At 41.9% G+C, this 20,301-nt stretch overlaps 1 protein-coding gene across 3 annotated transcripts in view; it reads right to left on the reverse strand.

The window, feature by feature from the left end:
* LOC111865518 (toll-like receptor 6) overlaps nt 1-20,301 on the reverse strand; it is a 433,080-nt gene that overhangs the window by 239,060 nt on the left and 173,719 nt on the right. Inside the window, exon 1 of one of the 3 annotated variants that reach the window (XM_023853615.2) lies at nt 1,946-6,361. The exons of the other annotated variants lie outside the window; for them this stretch is intronic. Within the exon in view, the coding sequence (XP_023709383.1) occupies nt 1,963-5,883 (3,921 nt within the window). The 5' untranslated portion in view covers nt 5,884-6,361 and the 3' untranslated portion in view covers nt 1,946-1,962. Of the gene's footprint in view, nt 1-1,945; nt 6,362-20,301 lie in introns of those variants that run through there. 3 annotated transcript variants of the gene reach the window in all.

Raw genomic sequence — 20,301 nt, forward strand, 5'->3', positions numbered from 1 at the left:
GGAATAAACACAGAAATTTTGTCTGGAAATCCTCGTCGAAATTATTTCATGTCCGAGGAAGAAATAGAACAATTTCAAGTATGCATGGAGACCGGAGATGAGAGCAACTGAATTAGAATCATGTACAGTCGCTGGTTTCGGTATTCGCGGTGCTAAAATTTCGGGTTCCGATTATTATAACGATTAACACACATGTTAATTTACAGACTTGAGAATATAATGCTCTAATATTACTTACTTAGTCATTGAGCTGAGCCCTTCTAGAGGAGCCGCACAATTCTGCAGCTACTCAAGAATTTCCCAGCATTTTATGGAACCCGAAGGTTCATTACTGTGTTCACAAGAGCCCTCCACTGGTCCCATCCTGAGCCAGATCTATCCAATCCATACCATTCCATCCTATCTCTCTAAGATCCATTCTAATATTGTCCACCCACCTACGCCTTGGTCTTCCTTGTGGTCTCTATCCTTCTGGCTTTCCCACCAATATCCTATATGCATTCCTCGTCTCCCCCATTCGTGCTACATGACCTGCCCACCTCATCCTCCTTGATTTGATCATTCTAATTATACTTGGAGAAGAGTACAAGTTATGAAGCTCCTCATTATGAGGTTTTCTCCAACTTCCTGTAACTTCATCCCTCTTCGGTCCACATATTCTCCTCAACACCCTGTTCTCAAACACCCTCAGTCTATGTTCCTCCCTTAATGTCAAAGACGAAGTTTCACACCCATACAGAACCACAGGCAAAATTATAGTTTGGTATATTCTAATTTTTATGTTTTTGGACAGCAGACGAGAAGACAAAAGGTTCTGAACTGAATGGTAGCAAGCATTACCCGAGTTCAATCTCCTCTTAATTTCCTCCTGAATCAGGTTTCGATCTGATATCTTTGTTCCCAAATATCTGAACTGTGCCACATTTCCAAAACATCTTTTTCCTATCTTCATGTCATGATTTTGCCCTGCATTTTTGGTCTAATATACGCTAGACGAATAACTGCAACTGAAATGGTGTGACTGTTTGCTGCATATGCACATGAAATCGGTTTCATGTAGGCTTAGTTATGTTGGATGGGAAGTTACTATGTTTTTTCTAATGTAACTCCGTTAAAAGCCAATAAATCAGAAAAAGCACTAGGAGAAAACGTAAATAATCCCCTGCAAACGATTCTTTTCGGACTATAGCGCTACAAAATTACTTACTTACTTATGGAGCTCAGCCCTTCTTGAGGAGAAGCGAAACCTGCAGCTACTCAAGAATTTCCCAGCATACTATGGAACCCGAAGGCTCATTACCAAGTTCACAAGAGCCCTCCACTGGTCCCTATCCTGAGCCAGATCAATCCGATCCATACCATCCCATCCTATATCTCTAAGATCCATTTTAATATTGTCCACCCACCTACGCCTTGGTCTTCCAAGTGATGTCTTTCCTTCTGGCTTTCCCACCAATATCCTATATGCATTCCTTTCTCCCCCATTCGTGCTACATGCCATACCCACCTCATCTTCCTTGACTTGATCATTCTAATTATACTTGGAGAGGAGTGCAAGTTATGAAGCTCTACAGTTTTATAATTTCAAATATATCGATATAGTTACATCACACTGTAATTTGTTTTACACATCTTCAAATGAGATTCTCAGACAGATTACACGGAATATTGTGCCTAAGAATTTTGAGAATAAATAAGAGAACTAAAATATCTGACACTCACAGAAAGTTTCGTAAATAAATTAAATATCAGCATGAAATTTCGGCAGGGGGACATGACGAACGATAAGGATTGACGTTTATGAGTCACTGTTTCAATTTCGTGCATAGCAGACATTCAGATCAAATTTTCATGGGTAAATTGACGCAATACTTCTATTTCATATTCAAGAGATTCAATGTTCAAACCTAAGGAAAGCAACAAGTTTTCTGAGACAGCGGCTTACCTGCGGCGGAACAGCCGCTACGCCCACAGCGGCTGGGCGATACGTCGAGGCAACTCTCGCTCCGCAGTCTGCAGGTTGTTCTGATGGTGATGCAGGAAGGCTGGCAACAACTTCCCTGCAGGAGGCTGTGGTGGCAGAGGTAGGGACGGTGACAGAACAGGGCTCCTACTTCTATCAAAACTCGGAGGCCCTGTAGATGTCGCTGAGTACAGGTTCAATGACGATCTTTGACGGTGGTGTCGGGTAGACTCCCGGTTTGAGTTACACGAGTTTTTCTTAACATCCGGCATTGCGAACTTTAGCTTCTGCCAGAAGAGTCTGTCTCCCCACTCTATACACGTGTTTGTCTTGAGGTACAGCCTCAAGTCTGGGTCTAGATCCCTCTGTGGTAACTCCCCCAACACAATAATAACTAGACGCCGACGCCTGTCTTTCAGTACCTCGTGTAGCGCCGATTTAAATTCGAAACGGCACCATTCTGAATGGAGGAAATTTTTGGATAATACTACTATTGTTCTTCGCGAGGATTCCACCGCTTCTATTATAGTATCCGCCACATAAGCGCTCATGTTGAAATCACGGTAATGGAGACATAACCGATAGGTGGGGTCCCCTTGTTCGAGACCCGGTGCTAGTACCTGGCTTACAAAAGCATCATCCTTAACGCTGTAGCTGATGTAAGCATCGAACAGCCTGTCGCGGTCTTGTTCCTCTTCAAAGGCTGTCGTCTTGTAGCACATGCGGAGCCCACATCGAGAATACACCCAGACGCGAAGTTCACGTCGGTAGTAGAATGCCCCACAAGCTAGCCCGGCACAAGCGAGGAACACACACAACGTAACCAAGAGGAGGGGGAGGTAATCATTTATGACTTTATTCTCCACTACAGCAGTAGAGCCGCCAGTAAACGCAGCACAAGAACTTGAGTTAAAGTCTGCAAGCGGCGGCCCAACGACATGCGTCACGTTGTTAAACATGCAGGCTATTTTGTTTGCATCCACAACCTTAACAAAGTTACCTTGAAGCCAGATACGGAATCGGTGGAGATACTGACAATCGCACGACCACTGATTCTCGCCGAGTCCTATCTCAACTAGATAAGGGTTCAACGTAAACTGCCAGACTGGAAAAGTGGACAGGCGATTTCCGTCAATTCGCAAGACTTCGAGGTGCTCCAGATGCGTGAATGTCCTGTTGTCAATGACGTGGATTTGGTTACCTTGCAGATACAACTCGCGGAGGCTAGTAAGACTCTCGAGTTCGAACCCTAGCAACTCCTTGATTCGATTGTTCTCCAAATGTAACACTGTTAGGCGCTTCAGGCCGCTAAACGTGTGATTGTATATGGCAGCTATGTTCGAGTTGTTTGCGTACAGAACCTTCAAATTCTTGCGCCCAATGAACGAATGACTGGAGAGTTCGCCAAAATTATTTCCGTCCAGGTACACCTCAGTAGCGTCCATCGGGATGCTGCTAGGCATTTCTGTATATTCTATCCCGGAGCATTCCACGATGTTGGCAGACCATGTTTGGTCGTGGTAACAGGTGCAGTTGCTGGGACAAGTCATCTCGCAGTCACAAGCATCAAAGTCACAACAGTGACACAGGGCGAAGCAGTGCGTCTTGTAGGTGCAGAGGAACTGGGAGGACTCGGCTTCAGTTAGTGGTATGTAGGTGCGGTAACGGTTGTACATCAGCTTGCAGTAAATGCTTTCAAGATCCATAACATGTGGATGCTGACGAAGATGGCCCAGCTTATTGATCCGTTGCAGCCACTCCATGGTACAGTCACACTGGAACGGGTTCCCGCCGATGTAAAAATTAGGCAACGGGCGATCCTTGTCAACAAGAGTCAACCTCAGGGCACTGAGATCCATACTCACTATCTGATTTGCATACAGGTCCACACGTGTCAGGTTCGTTTTCTTCAGAAATGTGTGTTGCTCCACTGTTGTGATAAGATTGTCATTCAGAAACAGTAGTTCCACACTGTTAGGGATCGAATTGGCTGTCACACGCGTCAGTTTGTTGAAACTCGCGTCTAGTGTTTGGATTCTGAGCTCCGAACCCAACTCGTAATGATTTCCCAGCTCTTTTATGTAGTTCTTGTGAAGATCTAACCACTGTAAACCCAGCGGCACCAGCGCATAATCAAACCACTCCAATTGGTTGTCCGAGATGTTAAGCCACAACAGGCTCGATATGTCAACAAACAAGCCATTGATGTCTGTCAATAAATTAGCATCCAGACGAATAGCCTGTAAGTCCGAATTCGCACTAAAAGCTCCATGTTCCACTCTCTGTATACGGTTACGAGCGAGATTCAGTATCTGCAATGAAGGGAGATCGGCAAATATATTTTTCGTTATGTTAGTTATTTGATTGCCTATGAGGCGTAACCCATATAGATTAGACATACCTTTGAAACCCGGATCGGAAAGATTGGTAATTGCGTTCTCACCCAAATCTACTGTCCTAAGAAGTCGCATATCCTTCAGGGCTAAGGGCACTGTAGACAGGGTGTTTCCGTTTAGGTTCAAGTCCTGGATGCTGCTGCAATTTCTAAAAGCGTCCTGATGCACATTTTCCAACAGATTATTATCCAGGGACAAGAGACTGAGTACATACAAACCGTTAAGTGAGTACGCGTCTAAGTAACTAATTTTGTTATAAGATAAGACAAGCGTATGCAGATTGTTCATAGGCGCGAAGGTGTCCGCTGGAATGGTTTCGAGCTGGTTATGTTCCAGGTTTAGAATCTGGAGAGTGTAAAGATCACGGAAAAACGTAGGGTCCAGTCTCGATATCCGGTTATGCGACAGATTGAGAAGAACGAGCCTAATGAGGCCAGAAAACGTGCCACTGTTAATCCATGCGCTTGTCAGTTGGTTGCGCGACAGATCCAGAGCTAAGAGGTGACCTAAATTTGCGAACAGTCCCGGCGCTAGAACACTAATGGAATTGTTCTGCAGATATATTTCCTTTATTATGGGGGCTGAGTCACGAAATAGTTCAGGGGGGAGTGCTACTACTTTGTTGTTAGACAAATCAAACACTTGAAGGCCTTTAAGTCCTCCCAGAGCGCGATCTGCCACCATGGAGATCTCATTGTCGTGAAGATGAAGCTCACGCAGCCTACGGAGGGTGCTGAATCCATTGGTGGGTATCAAAACGAAGTGGTTCCACGAAGCATCCAGTACTTGGATGTCCAAGCCGCAAGGTGAGGAGGCTGGCGGTGAAATTGCGGGGGCTAGGGCGCCTTCCTCCTCCTGTGTACTGACCAGCGGCTGTGGCGGTGCCGCTTTCTCGCGGAATCCCACTTCGCTGATGTCCTGCAGTCGATTACGACTGATGTTCAAACTCACGAGGTTCGAAAGCGGACAAAAGACGTTCTCAGGGAAGGACCAGATGTTATTATAGCTGAGGTCAAGTCTCTCAAGTTGCCGCACGGGAGAGAAACTCTCGGGAGATAACTCCAGACTCATGGCCGGCCAGTCCGTGTTCCAGGTACGTACTGTCAGGTTCCTCAGGTCTCGAAGCCCCGTTAGCGTTCCCTTGGGCCATCTCCCTAGTTTACAGTGATCCAGCACCAATTCGCGGAGGCGTGTCAGGTGTACGAAACTGCTATCATCCAGTGAACTCCGTGACATCAACATATTATTGCATTCTATTCGCAGCGAGGTCGTGTGTTCAGACGGGATGACACTGAAGTTGGTTGTATCAAACTCACTGTTGATAGTGCGAAGCTTGCATGTGAGAGCCACTTCATCACCGCCGGAACCGGACGTCTCACGGATCCACCACTGACAATCATCCGGAGCCTCGTATCGGAGCGACGGCGCGGCCGGCGTCTGTTGTTCCGAGGCGCCCCATGCGCTGTGACATAACACTACACACACTATCAGCCTTAAGGCTCCAGTCAGCAGCGGTTCTTCCATATTTTGTCCGAAAAGATAATAAAATGGGTCAAGATGAACAGGAACAAACACTCATAATTATGTCGATATCACACCAGCAGCGGTATAAGAACACTGTCGTAGCGACAAGTCTCACTCATTACTCACGAATAAAAAATCCAGATGAAAAGCGAAATACTGTGGTGGAGGGACTTCTCGTTATCACATAACCGCCTAATTGTGTTCCCTACTGCCAGAGCACAACCGGCATGGGCGACGTCTAGCGTCGCTCTGACAGGCGCCGTCAACTAACCACCCCTCATATACCTCCCACCATGGCCGCTGCCAAACATATGACGACCATCATCACCAACACTAAGCACACGGAATTTAGAAAAAAAAAAGTCTGCGTCGAAGCGAAGAGACAGATGCAGTAACTGCGATAACTGCAGCAAACCATAGACCGCCTGCTCGCACAACCACTCACACGACTACTACGCACCACGGCCGCACCGCAACTGGCGACAGTACCAGCTCGCCTGGCTTGCCGACCATCCGGCTGAGAGCATGAGACCCACCCGATTGCAGGCGGCAGCAGCCGAAACCAGCGTCGGTGCGGGTAAACCTCCCCCCTCCCAGCATCTGAATAGACACATTTTGGGTTCTGGCCCAGTGAGCTCCCCTTCTCAAATCGCAGACTGTGAAACACAGTATTGGCATTGACGTGTGTAAACAAACTGCATTAAGATTTAATTGGTAAACTGAAAAACAGGCAAACGGGAAGTTGCTGAGTCAATAACAGAACAATTTGAACATTCTGAAGAGTTATTTCACGTAAACAAGGTTTGAGAGTTTTGCTGTAGTGGAGTACATGTTTTCTAAATGTGTCCTTTGCTCCTTTCGGCATATTTCGGCTTAGGCGTTAATATATTGCGCATAAAAATATGTAGTTGCAAATCTAATGGCGGCAAAATCATATAGAACAAAGTAAGACATTTCCTATGTGTTTCTCTAATATTCACCATAACAAAAAGTTTCAAATAAACCTGTAGATGTAAGAGATATCTACATTAAAGCCATGTAAATATCTCTTAACTCCCTGAACGTTTAAGACAGCGAATGATTCATTATACCCTAACTATAAAGGATAATTTTCCCATAATTTACATAAACGGCTCTTCCTCTTATATCTTAAGGTCGTTACAAAACAAGAACAGCTTTCTAGCTCTCTCTCTCTCTTTATGACTTTGCAGCCCTTCGGACCCTGGCCGCTTTTTCAGTTCCTTGATCCTATACGCAGTCGGCAGGACTTCTTTGATGGCTCAGCCCATCGCAAGGCCGTTACCTACACACAGAACAACACAAACACAGAATAAACGCACACAGACATCCATGTCTCGAGTGAGATTCGAATCCACGATCCCAGTGTTCGAATGGGCAAAAACAGTTCATGCTTTAGACCGCGCGGCCACTGTGAACGGCCAAATCTGATTTTGCGAAGCTAAGATAAGACAAAGTGCGGCTTGTTTCTGTCTCCTTAATTATAGAGCACATAAAGAAACGTGTAATTAAAAGTTGCCGATTTTAGTGAGGATCCATTTTATTTATGCTAAAATATTTACACGATTAGCAGCTCCTGAAAAAGAATATATATTGGGCCACAATATAATGAATTTAAATTTAAATTTCGAGTAAGTTACTAATTGTATTTTCGCGATTGGGACCAAGATTAATTACTCGTACATCCAACACTTTTCAATGAAGACCAATACCAAATTTAATCGAAATTCTTCCACTATTTCAGATATTTAAAATACTGAATAACGGAAGACAAACAAATTCCACCTTCATATTATTTGCTTATTGTCTAACTATGTGCAAAGAATGTATAAGTAACTGCTCAAATGATTTTTTGCCCTAAAAAATTCGTTTCAATTACCTTACTACATCCACAGGAACTATAATACTGTCACGTGTTGTGTATGTCACGCGACAAATAACTTCACGTGGGTCTCGGATTTTCAGAATCTTTATTGGACACTCTTACACTCCTTACAATTATTACCACTTGCAGTATCACTTGACTTCTGGCCTAATACTCAACTTCCGTCCAAGTCAAAGTCACATTGCGACTGACGGTCAGTCAGTCAGTAAGTCTTGGTGTCGAGTTCCAACTGGGGCTCATGACAAGATATTTATTAGTGCTTGGCATTTACGGTCTTATTTTTGTAGGGCGCCCTCTCTGACGAGAGGACGGGTCTGCCTTTTGTATATGCTTCTGGCCATTGCCAGTGCAGTCTTTCTCGGATCTGAGTCCCTTGGGACTCAAGACCATATTTTACTGTCTCAGATTTGAGACTTCCCTTTTCGTCTCCTCTTACGACTCGCAGGTTCACGGTGGAGGTATTCGACCCCGCCTCCATACGGGGATTTCCTCCGAAGTCCAAGTCACATTGCGACTGACGGTCAGTCAGTCAGTAAGTCCTGGTGTCGAGCTCCATCTTGGGCTCATGACCAGATATTTATTACTATTTGACATTTACAGTCTTGCTTTTGTGGGGCGCCCTCTCTGACGAGAGGACGGGTCTGTCTTCTATATAAGCTGCTGTCCCTTACCAGCGCAGTCTTTCTCGGGTTCGAGTCCCTTGAGACTCGCGACCATATTTTACTGTCTCAGATTTGAGACTTCCCTTTTCGTCGCCTCCTACGACCCTGCGAGTCGTAGGAGGCGACGAAAATGGAAGTCTTAAATCTCCTCCGTTCGAGGCCGGGCCCTTTATACACGTATAAGCCGCACGCGGACTCAATAGAGGACACCCGTCGCCAAGGTTAGATCTCACGTGTTCAGCAATTCGTTGCTTCTTGAACGCTCCTTATAGAATACTCCGGTAACGCGTTTCGTCTCATCCGTTGTCACTCAACGACAATTCGTTGCTACGATTTGTCTCTGCGTTAACTCCAAAATTTCCACGTAATCGTTGTCGTGGAAGTGTCCGTTTCGATTGTAGCGGTTGTCGCGGCGATGGACGTGAGATAACGCGTCACAGTAATAATAATAATAATGAAGAGGGATTTCTTCTGGTCTAGATTTCGAAACAAATTTAGTTGACATCTTCTGGGTCATGCATGCATCACATTCCATGATTCAACGATGAAAACAAATTGTCTGAGAAAGAATTATCTAAATACTGCATTTAGAAATAGTTACAAAAAGGACTGAGATGAGTATGTAGTCCAGTATAACTTTACTAGTATTTCAGCGGAATTTGATGCCTCCATCTTCAGGAATAAAAATTAAATCAGGCAACAGCAATAAGCAAATTGTGCGAGTCGCGGGCAGAAATCTGTGTTCAGATACGGGTTCCCAGAGAAACTCAAAGTGAAGAAACATAAGCTAGGAATACTGAAACTGAAAAAATATACTCTGAAACACGGGGTCACATCACAGAAGATAACATTTCATAATCTCCGCTGTAGGAGCCTCAAACTTGACACCGTAATCATGTCTGCGTGATTCATAACCCAAATTTAAACTGAAAACTAATATTAATCTTGAGTTTCATCCATTCGACGCCTTACAAATCGTTTCTCCCGCTGTGATTTCAGTCAGAGCAAACGTAATAATATTCCTTACGCCTACTCCACACAAAACAGCAACAAAGTCACTGTGGAAGAAGCAGCGAAGAAGCATTCAATTATTACCGAGCCTGCTGTAGTTATACTCGAAGCTGGCTCTGAATGTGGCATAGCCTTCCCATCAGAATCATAAGAATGGGACCCGTACACTGTACTTGGTGATTAATTATTACGAGTTTTTGTACGAGCCTTGTTGATTCTAGTGACTTCTTTATCACGAAAGTGCCGCTGAAGCGTAACAAATAGCATACACAAGAGTATTATTCGGAATGGAGAAGTCATCTTTCTGGCTTTGCTACCTCCAGTCTTCAGTATTATAATTAGTTATGAGGCAGCGGCTCTTTCCCTTTTGTCAGCAGAGAAGCATGTGATTCAACAGCTGGAATCCCACAGCCTTCTTCACATGAAACGTCTACTTGTTTCGTTCTGCATCCTTTGCTACCTCGTAGTGTGTTTTATATGCGCTACGCCGTCAAGTGTTCAGTATATTCTCCTTATAACACAAAAAATAAAACTGTATCATAATACCAAAAAAAATGTGAGTCAATATAGTTCGGCCAATAAAATGATTGGTTCCGTGCCAGATGGCTGCGAGAAAGCCTTGCCCATGACGAGAATCGAATGCTGGGCTTGAACGCCCGTAGCTTTTCGCAGACTATGTAAGAGGATAAGATTCGGTTTCACGAAACAAATTATGGGAAATACTTGCAGAACTGAGACTGCCGAAATATTTAATAAGAACAGCGCAAAGTATATAAAAAATACAACCATAATTATAAGAAAAGAGAGAGAGAGAGAGAGAGAGAGTAGTGGTAATTTTTTTCCAAATGGCTCTTCCAGTCCATCCATGGCCAAGGCCTCTTATTCACTTCCGTAATCATTTTTCATAGACGGTAGGACTCCTTGGACGGGGGATGAGCACATAGCAAGGCCTATATCTAAACACAGCATAACACAAACACAGAAAAGAATACACACACCAAGTGTCCATGTCCTGTATAGGATTCGAACCCACGATCCCAGCGTTCCGGCGAGCGAAGACATTTCATGGCTTAGACCGCGCGGGCACTGACCGGCAGAGTAATGACAATAGTCCTATAGACATTAATAAAGGCGTTTGATAAGGATGCAGAAATGAAATTCTTGAGGAGTGTAGCAGGCTACCCAAGTTAAAACCGAATAAGATGTGCTGAAAGAACTGAATATCTTAAGCCTAAACGCTTCAATTATGGAATTCAGATCACAACGGAAATAACACATGTAAAAATAGAAAACAGATGGGTTCTGAACTAAATTCTAACACATAACCCGCTCCCCCGCCCCAAAATAAAAAGAGAAACATAGCAAGCCAACAGTTAAAATGGGGACATCAACCACGCACTCTTCAAGAGGAGGGAACAGACCACGTACAGCCTAATCCATGAAGATGATATGATTGATGGGTTCAAATAGAAATGATTAAATGCTTGAGTACGTAATGGACCACTCAGAAAGCAAAGAGTTAGTTGGTAAGCAGTTTCTCTTTCTGCACAGTGAATCTGTTGCCTCTCTCTGGCGTTAGTAGCGGTTGCTGGATTCCTTGCCCTCGAGCCTCCACCATTTGTCTCGATTAGCTTGAGTTCTTGGTAGCCAACAACTCGCGGGATGCTTGGCGTCTCGCAGTGGTTTGATAGCCCACCTGGGGTTAAGCCAGAGCTGGCTGTGATGAACTACACTCTCTCGGCCAGCGTCTTACTGACAGACCAGAATGCACCTGCTCCAAGTCTGCATTGTCACGTCACATTCGACGGAAAGAGAACATGGAGTATGGAATTTGGTGTGCCACGGAACTTCTACAGGACAGAGAAATTATGAAGACTTTCTTTTTTCATCTATGGTTTTATCAATGGCGATTGTATGATTCGGGATAACCCGGTCTGTGTCTATCTCTGTAACAGGCCGTGGAGGCCCATAGGCTTGTGAGACGTCGAGGTCCGCATATTTTCTAGATAGGTCAACTTAGAAAATCCAATGACCTCATCGGGAGTCAAACCCACGACCTTCCGGCTAATAACATAGTACCTCAACCAACTAGGCTACCGCGTGCTCCTATAAACATCATGATGTATTCTTATTGCAAAATTATATAAACATGACACAGTAACAAACCCTACAACGAGAAATTGCCTCCCATCTGTGAAAATAATACAATATTCCACACAAATACCACTATTCATGTTTGTATATTTTACATATTTCATATTTTATATTCGATAATGGTTTCAATACTTACATTTATATAAAATCTTAGAAATTTTTAGTCATTTGGAAAATGGTTATATTTAACCATATAATTCTGTAATAACGTGTTATATTTATTTATTTATTTGGACCCATCTGATTAAGGTCTATACATCCACTCCCCTATACGCCTTTCTGTTGTAGTACTTAGTTAGTTAAGTACAGGGACAAATTTACCTTTTTTAACCCTGAACGGATGAGGTCACTTGGTTCACCTGGGTGTATATATCAGGATAATATTAAAATCGGTAATTAAACAGGAATAAGGGATGTGAACTGAATTAAAGTGTCGAAGGGTTGATCCTTGTTGAGAGCTCTTGCGTTTGCGTAGAGGATCATCTTTTTCCATAAAATGAGGAGAAGGTATTCATTAGCCGAACGACTAGCAAAGTCTCAAGAAGGACTAGATGCATCTAGAAGGACTAGACTCATCTAGAAAATTAGACAACTAACTAAATGCGGCTTTAATTTAATTAGCTTCCGCCGTGTTTCTAAAAGAGAAATGATGACACTGATGATGACAGAGAAATTAATGTCGAAACTATCAGGTTAAAACATTATGTAACGTGTCATCCCTAGCTCAGATTACGGTTACAACACAGAACATATCGATGTGAAAATTAAATTTATTTGTAGCAATTGGGAAGTCAATTAATTTAATCAGCACATCACACATAGCCGATTGCTTCTATTATGGACTAGCCACATTTGGCACGGGACGAATTGGATGGAAATTGTTCCTGCCGCGAATTTTCACGGATCGAATACGTTCGCAGTAAAGTATAAAGAATTACAGATGAACAGTATCTGCCAATTAATTTGAATTGTTTATATCAGTTGTTACTCATTAGTTAAAGTTGATTGCTTGATATCAAGCACATGACGTGGCATTTTTTGTCAAGAAATGTATCAATGATTAATATTTGGTTCACAGTCATATAAAATTGATACGTTTGTTTAATGGTGTATATTCCCAACAGTTTATTCAACCATGCTCATAAGAGATTGTCACTGGATAGCATCCTGGTAAAGGTAAAGCTGTCCCTATAACAGGCCGTGAAGGCCCATAGGGTTTTGAGACGTCGAGGCTCCCACATTTTGTTTAGATAATCGGCTCACAGATGGCGGTGAGGTTGTCAGCCTTACGCACAGGTCGCCCTTTATCTCCCCAGGAAAATTATTTAATTAATTCCTGGTACTCATTTCTGTTAGAAACTGAGTCGATCTCAGGGCCATAGTGCGGCTGGAGGGATTAAGTCAACTGAAGAGTCCAGGGGCATACGAAACAATCGCACACGATCTCATGTTAATTTTTAAGGAAAATGTCAATAGTTTCCTCCTTTCTGCTAAGCCCAGATGTTCCAAATTTTTATGTTTTCAAACTATGTTATTTTAGACATGTATACGTAACTTTACTGCGTAATGGTTCGGCCACACAGAGCGCTACGTACGGTATGTTCGCTGTACGAACAGAAACATATCTCCCTTTATTGCCAATGTGACTGGCCACACAGACTTCCGTACGCTATGTTACCTATATTAGCTTCGTCGCAGAGTGTACACAGCGTACGTAGCGTACGTAGGGTACGTAGCGAACATAGCGTAGCGCTCTGTGTGGCCGAACCTTAAACAGACTATAAACTAGGCCTGACTTAATGTTAAGGAACCAAAATAATTGAGTCGCTATAGCGATGGACTACACACTGGAAGATCGGGGTTCGATTCACGACAGGGGTAAGAGATTTTTCTCCTCTCTGCACCTCCAAGTTCAGCTCTGGGGCCCACCCAGCCTCCTACCGAATAAGTACTGTGGTGTTTCCTCCAGGGGTAAAGTTACAAGGGCACAAACTGACCACTCCCCTCTGGGGCCGAGGCCAATAAAGGTGGAGTTTTACTTCCACTCGCTCATACGTCTTCATTGCGTGATAGTTAATTAATGACGCAGAGGGACAGCTTTACCTTTATCTTATTTAAATGTTAAGGGCCCATTTATATCGTTTTGAAAGTGTTTCTCTCTCTACGAAGTTACCTATGCCCTTTATTCTTACGGTCGCTTGTTTGACGACAATGAAAGAACAGTAGGAAGCGAGAAAGACATACGGAAGAAGGAGAGGAGGAAGAAGAGGGGTTGTGTGATTCGAACGTGCACCGGAAGTCATTCGTGACTCTGATGGCTGCACGAAATCTCTCCAAAGGGGGGGTAAGAAATATAATAAGCAGGATTTATTGTCGGCCATGATACATGTGGGGTGGCACACATTGCGTGCACACAGGAGGTAAAAATGGAAAGCGAAAAGAAATGAAGATCAAGCAACACGGAACTGGGATTTATATTTTCACGTACACAATTAATGTTCATGAAATTTTTGGAACCACTTAGTTACGGAGAACACACAAATCAAGCTTTGAGAAACATAAACTTTGGTGGTGAGGGGGGGGAATGAATTTGTAGCGTATATCTTTGTTTAATATTCCTTGGAAATAACAGCAGATAGTTTAATTTAGTCACATGGACAGAATAAACTATCTCTCCGTCTACCTGCTACACCTCGAAGGCGTATAGGAAGCATAAAGACAAGAAACTGCTTGATACTTGATTGGATCATTCTTCGAGCCTGAAGATGGGGGCGACATGATTCTCCGAAACATCAATTGAATTTTAAAGGAATATACAGCAATTTATCCACGAAGATAGAATTATGTCTAGTCTGGGAATGTGTGGAGTAGATCAACTGAATCAGGATTGGGTGAAATAACAGATTTTATGGAAATTAGGTTCCATAAAATCAAGTAAATTCATTGGTTAGCTGAGTGAGAGTCAATTTATCAACAAAAACCCTCTATCATTTATTTAGTGAGTTAGGCTAAAACGATATCTACCTTACAATAATATTTTAGATGATTCTGTGGACACCAGTATGCACTTGACAACAATCAAGAAGTTCTTATGGAAATGATGAGTTTGAGGCTCTCAGAGCAGAGAGTACGAAGAATGGGGTGTGACGACGTGCAGTCCGTTAGAAGTTCAGCGACGTTTCGGAAGAACAGTCTACTTGCTCCCTAAATCTTACTGGTTACTAGTTGAGCTTACTGTTGGATCCTGGAACTGGAAGTAGTGGATTCCTCAGAAACGTCGCTAAACTTCCATCAGGTTGTATGACGTCACATTTCAGAAGATTATGGAATTCATTCATTTATTCATTCATCAGTGGCTCTACAGCCCTTTGTTGGGCCCTGGCCTCTTCTTCAGTTTCATAATCTTTTTTACACAGACGGTAGAACACGGTAGGACGCCTTGGACGAGTGATCAGGCCGTCACAAGGCCGCTACTTACACACAGGACAACACAAACACAGAATAAACGCACACAGATATTCATGCCTTCAGTGACATTCGAACCCATGATCCCAGCTTACGAGCGAGTGAAGACAGTGCATGCCTTAGACCGCGCTGCCACATCTCAGGAGCTACTACTCTTAATTTCCGGAATTTTCAATATTAATGCTTTTTTTTTTTATTATTACTGGGGTGGGACTAAGTCCCTTGTACTGCTGCCACTTCTGGCCTATTGTATCAGCCCCAGATGATAGGTGAGGGTGATTGTGGAGAATTGGTGGAATGAAGATTGGCAGGGGAAACCGAAGTACTCGGAGAAAACCTGCCCCAGCGCAACTTTGCCCACCACAAACACCACTTGAACAGATCCGGTATCGAACCCGGGCCGCCGCGGTGGGAAGCCAGCGGCTAACCGCTTGAGCTACGGAGCGGCCAATATTATTGCTTACTCAATACTTCCAGTATGTCTATATTATTTTACACAATTAATATTTAGTTCTGTACACACTTGAGCTTCAGATATTCAGGTCAAACTGCAGGTACACAAAATATGTTGCTTGAAATCCGAAAATGTATTCCATTCCAATGGTTCATCACCTAGGCATAAAATTTCCCCGATCTTATAGAGTGCTTGTATATGCGAAGTCTCTAACACGCATGCGTGTTACAACTGAGGATGGGGTAGAGAGTTCACTGGATCCATTTAACTCTTATGAGTCTATATATGTGTGAGTATGCTCGTTTATGAATATAAGCATATAGTATGTATATAAATGTAGGCATTAATGCACACGTGTACATGTATATGTATGTATATATATGCAACTGAGCAACAAGTAACAAAGTTGTAATAAAAAAATATGCAGGCCTGCCGAATCACTTGGAAATGTTTCGAAATTTAACTATCCAAAAAAAAAGTACTAACAAATAAATGTTAAGATGATGTAAGGAGAAGAATAAACTTTAATATTATTCTTTATTAATATTATTAATCGAATATTTATCATTGTACCAACTTTAGCAGATAGAGAGTGTCGCGTGGTCAGCGCAACGAATCCCCAAGGCCGCTAATTTCGGTTTTCCAGACCGGAGTCGCTATTTCCTTAAAATAGTTCAGTTGGCACTAACTTCGCCGACAAGCGGCGGTCGCTCGGTCGGTATAGTTCGCTTACGGACTCAAGCCACGGAGTTTGTTCGTTTTTTATGTTTATTATTACTACTTTCTGAAGAGCTCAATATCAGAAAACGACATGGAAAATAATATTTTTACACAGAGAATTTTGTACTTTTTCCCATCGTCCGGTATTCTAGAAAACAGAAAAGACGATATTTCGGAAACTGGATCTGAAACGTCGTGTTTTATATTTTCTAGAATACCGGTCGATGGGAAAGAGTCCAGAAATCCAATAATCCTATGTGTTATACCCAATCGTCAGAACCCTTTAGAATCTAATAATTTTACAATTTGTTATGCATGGGTGTCTGACTTTGATTGTCATTCTGAGAGAAGAACACATATTACAAATTCTGCAAAGAAATTCCTCAGGATAGCATATGTTGATAAAGCTAGTCCCTACCTCCGTACATAGGGACTAACTCTATCAACTGGGTCCCACTGGATAGCTTTTACATGAAGACGAAGAAAGAATTCGATTTCCGAAATTTTGTCTTTCAAATAATTGAAAACAGGACAATGTATAATGTCCAAAACACAACTTACTTACTTACTTACTTACTTACTTACTTACTCATGGAGCTGAGCCCTTCTGGAGGAGCCGCCAATTTTGCAGCTACTGAAGAATTTCCCAGCATTTTATGGAACCCGAAGGTTCATAACCATATTCACAAGAGCCTTCCACTGGTCCCTATCCTGAGCCAGATCAATTCAATCCATACCATTCCATCCTATCTCTCTAAGATCCATTCTAATATTGTTCACCCACCTACGTCTTGGTCTTCCCAGTGGTCTCTTTCCTTCTGACTTTCCCATCAATATCCTATACGCAGTCCTCCTCTCCCCCATTCGTTCTACATGCCCTGCCCACCTCATCCTCCTTGACTTCATCGTTGTAATTATACTTGGAGAAGAGTACAAGGTATGAAGCTCCTCATTATGCAGTTTTCTCCAACCTCCTGTCACTTCACCTTACTTCGGTCCAAATATTCTCCTCAGTACCCTGTTCTCAAACACCCCCAGTCTATGTTCCTTAATGTTAGAGACCAAGTTTCACATCCATACAGAACCACAGGCAAAATTATTCTGCATAAATAAACAACTTAATTTGTAAGGAATAGGATTTCTGCGACGTTCATACCATCAAGCTAGAAGTTCATTGTCAGTTCAAAGATTGTTAGTCCAATATCCTCTTTAAAGTACATCGATACCAGTTGCCTGAAGGAATGCTATAGACTTGAAAGTATTTAAACCGTATTCTCATACACACAGATCTGTGTACTTTGTTCTAAAAATCCATTAGAATAATGAAACCTTTGTGTGTAGTTTATATTAATTGAGATATTTTTATACTTCAAAAACTTTGATATAAACCAGACAGGGACAATCGATTCATATACGTAATGAGAACAAAGGATGATTAAAATGTATACACTTTTGCCCCCAGGTCCTACGTGATTAACTATTGTGGTTATGTTTTTGGGGATTTTTTCAATTAATAAACCCTCCAAATGCAATTACACTGAAGTGTTCCCCATGTAGCTTTATATTTAAAGCGACACTCAGTGACAAATTTAATCTCATACTGGATGATAATAATCATTATTTTCCACTAAATTTAAGTACTGCTATGTAAGTGGTTAAAGTACCGTTGATAATTTTTTGCGCTTAAATTGAACAAGATAGTAAAAGTGTACTGAAGTATGGGGTAAATATTATTTTCAATTCGTTCTTTGTGTGTGCTCTACAGGCATAGAAATTCACTCATTGCATATACAAAATATAAGCGGCCAATGGGAGCACAGTAAAGAAAAAGTAATAACACTAAAAATAAAAGAGCAGCTTCGTAAATCATTTTCTTTGCATTTCATTGGATAAAATTCTTTTCGGAAAAAAATAGATTTGAAGTTGAAAGAGTGAAGAATATGATGAGTAAAATCCCCCGGAATGTGACTCCATGTAGTCTGTTAAGAGTTCACCTACGTCACGGTGGAACATCCCTTGTCGTTCTGTTTTACTATTAACTTTTTCTTCTTATATATATGGCTTACTTTTCGACCCCGAAAATGGAGGCAGCACATTACCCCGAAACGTTGATGCACTTATTTCAGATTATAGCGCGTCACATCACAGAACTGTTCGTAGCCAACTCTCTGACGCTCTCGAATTCAATTTATTGAGTAGAATTTGTGATCGTTGTTTTATTTTGGGAGGCTCTAAATTTCGAGTCATGTTCCATATAAACTTGACCAAAAGGAACCAAAATTAAATTGGCATAGCAGTTTTAGTGTTTATCTTCCTTTGTATTCCGAATGTTATCGAATTTTTCAGAAACGTAGGCTTTTTACCTGAGGACGGAAGCAGATTTTAATCTCCGATACGTCGGTTGAAACCAAAAGCAGGATGACGAATTATGTCAGAAAAGTAATAGTTTGTCCGAATTTGTATACCTGTGTATTTGTAACATGATTTCTGTTTCCATGTTTCATATTCCTTCGTGTTTGTTACTTCCTGCAAATTTCATGTAACTAATTTTCAAGCAAGTATTTTATCTGCATCAGTCTTGTCATTTAGTAATTGTTCATAAAATGTTGTTATTCAGTTACAGTTTGAATACGATTACAACAAACATTAAAATAATAATAATAAAATAATAAAAGTAAAGGAAAAGTTAAGCACTAAATCATGAAGACTTGCAGAGGAGTAAATATTATTTGCGCGATTCTTAAAATGTTCACTAAAGGGAATTGTGATGATGGTGTTGATGATACTAATAATTCAGTTCAGTGCTTGCCAGCAGCAAGTGGCCTATAACAGGAGAGCACTGAATGTATACATAACTAAATATAGACTGTAAACTACAACAAGAACTAGACGGAACACTAAATACGAGATAACAAAACGATACGGGTAAAGCGTTAATTACATAACTAGAACCTCAAACTCGATAGGACTGGGCAAAGGAAAATGTATCTTCAACGGAGATGTTATGTTTATCGTAACATCCAGAGATCTGTAGATGTAGTTCGCAGCCGAAACGAGGATAAGTCTTGAGACACTGCTGACGGTAGAGGTGGGAAAGTCTCTAACTTACTGAGTGGGTACACGGAGACCAACAGTGTCCATAACAGAACGACAGTTCATTTTGTTACATTCAAATGTTACTAAGAAATAAAGCATCGTAATTTTGTGGCTTGGTATAATAATAATAATATAAAACAAGAGACCCCATTGACAGCATTCAGATATACATACATAATGTATATGCATACATACATGTTCGTATATAGGTACATAGACTTTCTCACTGAAAACAACAAAACATTGCTGACACATCATCAGATATTGAACTACATTTCAGAGTGCCGCTACATGAAATGTTCGAGATACGTCATACCAAACCGTCGTCTTAGGGCACGCGGTAGCGTAGTTGGTTGAGGCATTATGCTACAAGCTGGAAGGTCGCGGATTCCATTCCCGATAAAGTCATTGGATTTATCAATTGATCTAATCCTTCCAACCTCACTAAGGCCCTTGTGTCGACTCAGCCTCCAAGAGAAATGAGTACCAGGAATCTTTCTGAGAGTAAAGGGCTTCCGACGTTTAAGGCTGACAACCTCACAGTCATCTGCGGGGCGACTGTCTAGGAAATGTGGGAGCCTCGACATCACACAACCCTATGGGCCTACACGTCCTGTTGAAGTGATAACTTTACCTTATTTTTACCTTTACCAAACAATCGTCTTGGTTACAGCATGCAGCACTTAATATTTCAAATATTCTCCGCTTTTATGAATATATATCAGCAGTGTAAATTCTTGATGTGATTGGCTCTACTGCTTAGTGTTCAAAAGACCAACACGGCGTGTAAGAATAATGATAAAATTACAAAACACCTGATGCAAGACTTTAAACAGGATTCTCTTTTCTTTGAACAACAGGTCAATTTTTCACACGAAATTTATCTTAGCCTGCATAATGTCTCTAAATTTGGTATTCTTAAATGCCGTTTGTCATTTATTAGACTGAATTAA

This window comes from Cryptotermes secundus, unplaced genomic scaffold (genome assembly GCF_002891405.2).
Source record: "Cryptotermes secundus unplaced genomic scaffold, Csec_1.0 scaffold560, whole genome shotgun sequence".
NCBI lineage: Eukaryota > Metazoa > Arthropoda > Insecta > Blattodea > Kalotermitidae > Cryptotermes > Cryptotermes secundus.